At 43.5% G+C, this 4,692-nt stretch overlaps 1 protein-coding gene across 1 annotated transcript; it reads right to left on the bottom strand.

Moving 5' to 3' along the window:
- Positions 1-2,137: 2,137 nt before the first annotated feature.
- On the bottom strand, positions 2,138-3,657 carry LOC129776477 (E3 ubiquitin-protein ligase rnf146). The gene is made up of 3 exons (XM_055782142.1): positions 3,363-3,657; positions 3,214-3,302; positions 2,138-3,154 (listed from the first exon to the last, which is right to left on the bottom strand). Exons 1-3 carry the CDS (start codon positions 3,508-3,510, stop codon positions 2,354-2,356), a joined length of 1,038 nt encoding a protein of 345 aa, XP_055638117.1. The 5' UTR covers positions 3,511-3,657; the 3' UTR covers positions 2,138-2,353.
- Between the last annotated feature and the right edge of the window lie 1,035 nt (positions 3,658-4,692).

The following is a 4,692-nucleotide window of genomic DNA, read 5'->3' as shown; positions in this document are numbered from 1 at the left end:
TTCTTGATGTACGCAACAAGCGCAGCGCCGACCATCACCTGATCATCGCTGAGATACGCCTGCACGTCGCTCGCGTTCAACGGCGGGAGGAGAATGTTTGATGTCCTTACGACGTCCGCCGGTTGGAGAACACTGAGGTGAAAAGTTTATTTGTTGAACAACTTGTATCACGAGCCTCGGAGTTGCCAGCTAGTTGGGCTAGTGATGAAACCCTCGGCAAAGTACGCAGCACGCGTAGGGAGTAGATTTCAGATGAAACCTGGAGAATGATCGGCGAGCGGAGAGAGGCTACATTGAGCGAGCGCGAACCAAAGTGGCTGAGACAGATGCTCGTCAACGATACACCGAGCTGGAGAAGGCTGTTAAGAGGGCTTGTAGACGGGACAAGAGAGCTCGGACCAACCCGAAGAGAGAGAAACCGCCAATGGTGATATCCGCGTGTTGTACGACATTTCTCGCCGCTTTAGTGATGTTAGGATTAAAACGAAGATACCGCTAAAAGACAGAACTGGTCAGTTACTGACATACCGTACAGACCAGCTTAAACGATGGACTGAACACTTTGAGCAACTCTTTCGAGTCTCAAATGCTGGTAACCAAGAAAACCAACAGTGCTTAGCACCCGTAGTTCGTCGCATTAATCGCGTAAACCCCGACGCGCCCTCGCTGTCTGAAATTGAAGTGGCAATCAAGAATATGAAGTACAGTAGAGCGCCAGGAATAGACTGTATTTCAGCCGAGATGCTCAAAGCTGACCCAGCCTTGTCAGCTCAGATGATGCATCAGCTATTTAGTAATATATGGGAAACCGCAACTTTTCCGGTGAACTGGATGGCAGTGCAGGGCATTTTGGTAAAAGTCCGTAGGAAAGGAGACCCAACTGAATGCAGAAACTGGCGCGGCATCACGCGGCTTTTGTTACTCTCAAAATACTCTGCAAGGTAATCCTTAACCGGATTCATGGGAAAACGCTACTCTCCGGCGGCAGCAAGCCGAATTCCGTGCCGGTCATTCATGCGTGGACCATATCGCAACGCTCCGTATTATTCTGGAACAGATCAACGAATTTCAGGACTCTCTCCTGCTGGTGTTCGTTGATTTTGAAAATTCGCTCGACTGACTCAACCACGAAAACATCTGGGGTGCACTCAAGCGTAGAGGAGTCCCAGAGAAGCTAGTCCATCCTATAGAGGCTCAGTGCGAGGCGTTTTCGTGCAAGGTATTGCACAATGGCGTCTTGTCCGACCCAATACGGGTTACTGCCGGTGTGAGACAGGGCGGCATATTATCACCACTACTGTTTCTTATCGTCATGGATGAGTACTGCTGTACGCCTGCTAAACGTGGTGCGTCTCGACGGAGACAACGCAAAAACTCTAGATCTTCGTTAATCGTGAAAGCCATGGCAGATGATCGTCGACAGTGGAGACTTTTGACATCGTCCCTTCCTTTTGCCTGTTGAGCAGACTCGGATCAAAAAGTAAGTAAGTAAGTATCATAGTTTTTGACTCATAAATTTTTGTTAAAAATTTAGAAAAGAAAAATTTGGCCCTTTTTAAACAATACACTACGTTTTTTACGCGGGTGATGCGTGCCACGTAAAGAAACCGCATAAATTCCAAAAGTCCCCTATAAAAAAAACCGCGTAAATTCCGAAATCCGCGTAAAAAGCGACTTCAGTGTAGTCCAATATTTTTTTGAAAATTTCAAGTGTGCAAAGTTGCTTGAATAGTCAATGTTTTTACACCCACAAGGTTTCACTGCTAACTGAGATGGTACTGCCTAACTCCTGAGACGAGTTGGCATGACATTTCTATTATTAGATTATTATTGTTATCTCTCGTTGAATTGCACTGAAATCGATAGCAACGCCTAAAGGAAACTGAAACTCAAAGCGACCGAAGTACGACTTTGTGTTGTTTTGACTGCTATGTTACTTCAGACGTTTCATGTCATGGACATTTTTTGTAGCGCTGATGAAAAGATGAGGAGGATAGACACGTGAACGATTGTTTTTGCAATAGATTCAATGATAACAAATTAATAATGTGCATCCATCAACTCGATTTGTTCACATTTGGTGCGATGGACCTTTTAAAAAGTTACGTGAGAATTCAACGAAAAATACAGGCTCAAGTTCAAGTCACTTACATCTTTTTTATGTATTCGATAATTAGGATAACATATTTTACAACCCTCAAATACATACAGGGTGGAAAACTCATGTGGATAATTTGCTCTTTTATATGTCTTGACTTAATACTCTGTTTCAACCGGACCAATCGTCCGATCCGCTTCTACCAAATGCAACGCAAAGTCTAATGAACTATTTGCGCTTCGAAATTGCAAATATTCATTCAAGAACAACGTGAAGATTGTCCTCATTGTCGTCATCACTATCACTCAATGCAAACAAATCGGGTACAACTCGTCTTCTAACCGTAAGCCGCTCATCTCTTCTCTCAACAACTAGTCTGTCGTCATCCAATGTGAGTGAATTCAAACTATTTATCGTGTGACTCAATTCCAACTCTCTGTCCTGTTCGGTTGCAGTGCTTGCGGACGGTTGCTCTTCGAAAGAATGAACGACGCTATTATTCGCGTCACTGTCAAAACTTTCACCCCCTGAATTTATACGGGAATCTACGCTGTCTTCGCTTTCCTCCACAACAATATTGCGGTGCATTTGTAGCAAATTTGTTTCCGCCTGCAGATCAACCGAACTCAAAGACCCGTCCGTATTGGAGCTTGGCGCAGCACCCGAAGTGAGATCATTCGTTTCCAGGCGCAATCCAGCGACGCCTTTTTTCGGGATTGTTGTCAAATCTCGTTTCACTCGCCGAATTCTCGAGGGATCATTCTGACGAATTTGACACTTGTGTTCAAAATCCACTATGTATAGGAATCCCGCAACCAAAATCTTACAAAATCGTTCCTTCTTCTGGTAAGACTCCTCCAGTTCCTGGCTTGTGCGTTCATCGTACTGCCACCAACCGTTGCGGCCCTCGTAGTACCACTGATAGTCGGCACCGTCGTATGCCTTTGCTGCTTTCTCCACCTCTTTTAGACCATTAACTAGCTGAGGGTGTTCGAGATAGCTGGGAGGAATATCTCGACGGCACATTGCGCATCGACGATTCTTAAACGCAACGCCCTGCAACGTTCACGAAACTTATTTCACAATGCTAGTGTGTCAATATCGACGAATCTCACCTTCACGCAAAGGAAGCAGAATACGTGCCCACAAGGAAGTCTCGCCGGATGAATACACGTTTGAAGGCAGACAGGACATTCCAGTTTAACTAGATTGCAAACACAAGTTTTTGTTTATAATTTTATGAACGAGATCTTAGCCCACTTACCTATCTCCGGATCCAATTTGTCATCTGCTTGCTCCGGTCTTGTCCTCAATTTATTTTCGTCACTGTTATTGCTAGCTGAGTTTGCGGAGGAAATAATTGACGAAGAGGTGGACGCAATTGATGCACTGTTTTCTGTTGACTCTGCCATTACTTATGCCAATCGGTTCAATGTACCTATTAAAAAAATATTGGATCCGTTTTCCAGGAAAATCGAAATATATGGTTTGTCTCGACGATAAACAAAAACAGACGATGAATGTCCTATCGTGACGTTGTTTACCATAGCGTTACAACCAGGGATGCTAGGTGATTTTTTCAAATGGTACGCAAAAATGTCTTCGAATGCCTTCAAATGTCTTGTCATCATATCGGAGGAAACTAAAATACATAACTTACTTACTTTTAGGTTTATTCTAAATGGCATTGTTATATAGCGCATTTCATTAAACTTACCTTGGGGTTTTGAAGTGTACAAAGAATATACTGCGCAACTGCGAACTAAATTTTAGGAGATTAGAAATGATAATTGGCTTGATAAACCGTTGATTGAGAAAATATAGAAAATATATTCTTCCATAAAAACGAAACTGTGATAACTCAGATAGTAGTGAGATAGCGGGCTGCATCGCAGAGTTAAAATCCGCTCTAAGCTAACGATACGGAGAGAACAACAAGGATAAGCGTAAGAACACACTGGACGGCTCTCCCGCGCGGATTTTACAATGACAGACCGCCGCGGGGCCTCGATAATGGAATGTGAATGAGATAAAATACACAAGGGTAAGATTATGTAAGATATATGCCAAAAAGTTATGAAAGTAATAAAGGAAAAAGAATTGGAATTTCATTGAACATGAGTACCGCGAATATAAATCACGCACAGTGAAATAATTTCCGGAGGATCGTGAGTGTTCAAATCAGACTTCTTGTACGCGCGCTTTATTTTCGAGAGACGAGTATCGATTTTCTCTTCCTCACAACCCTTCCATGTGCAAGCGATGCGATCGGGCTTTAGCTCGCGAGCTTGGAATCGGGCTTTAGCTCGCGAGCTTGGGATTGGCTCTTTTTCTTTTCTTTCGTAAAATATTGAGAGGTTTTCAGACTTCCTGTGCGCGCGCGGCTAAATTTCGAAAGATGAGTATTGATTTTCTCCTCCTCACAACACCTTCATGTGCAAGCGATGAGACCGGGCTCTAGCACACGAGCCTGGGTTCGTCTCCTTCTCTTCTCTCTCGTAAAATATTAAGATGTGCTCAAGTTGTGCTTCTGGTGTTAAAATTTTAATCTTCGTAATATGGCACGTAGAACAATTAGTGATGAAGAACTGTTT

This window comes from Toxorhynchites rutilus, chromosome 3, assembly GCF_029784135.1.
Source record: "Toxorhynchites rutilus septentrionalis strain SRP chromosome 3, ASM2978413v1, whole genome shotgun sequence".
Lineage (NCBI taxonomy): Eukaryota > Metazoa > Arthropoda > Insecta > Diptera > Culicidae > Toxorhynchites > Toxorhynchites rutilus.
This window is presented reverse-complemented; position numbering and strand designations above follow the sequence as displayed.

Coding starts and splice junctions, on each gene's coding strand:
- LOC129776477 (XM_055782142.1), bottom strand. CDS start 3,510: ATGGCAGAGTCAACAGAAAACAGTGCATCAATTGCGTCCACCTCTTCG. Junction 3,303..3,362: donor CAAATTGGATCCGGAGATAG/GTAAGTGGGCTA, acceptor TTTGCAATCTAG/TTAAACTGGAATGTCCTGTC. Junction 3,155..3,213: donor TCTGCTTCCTTTGCGTGAAG/GTGAGATTCGTC, acceptor TGAACGTTGCAG/GGCGTTGCGTTTAAGAATCG.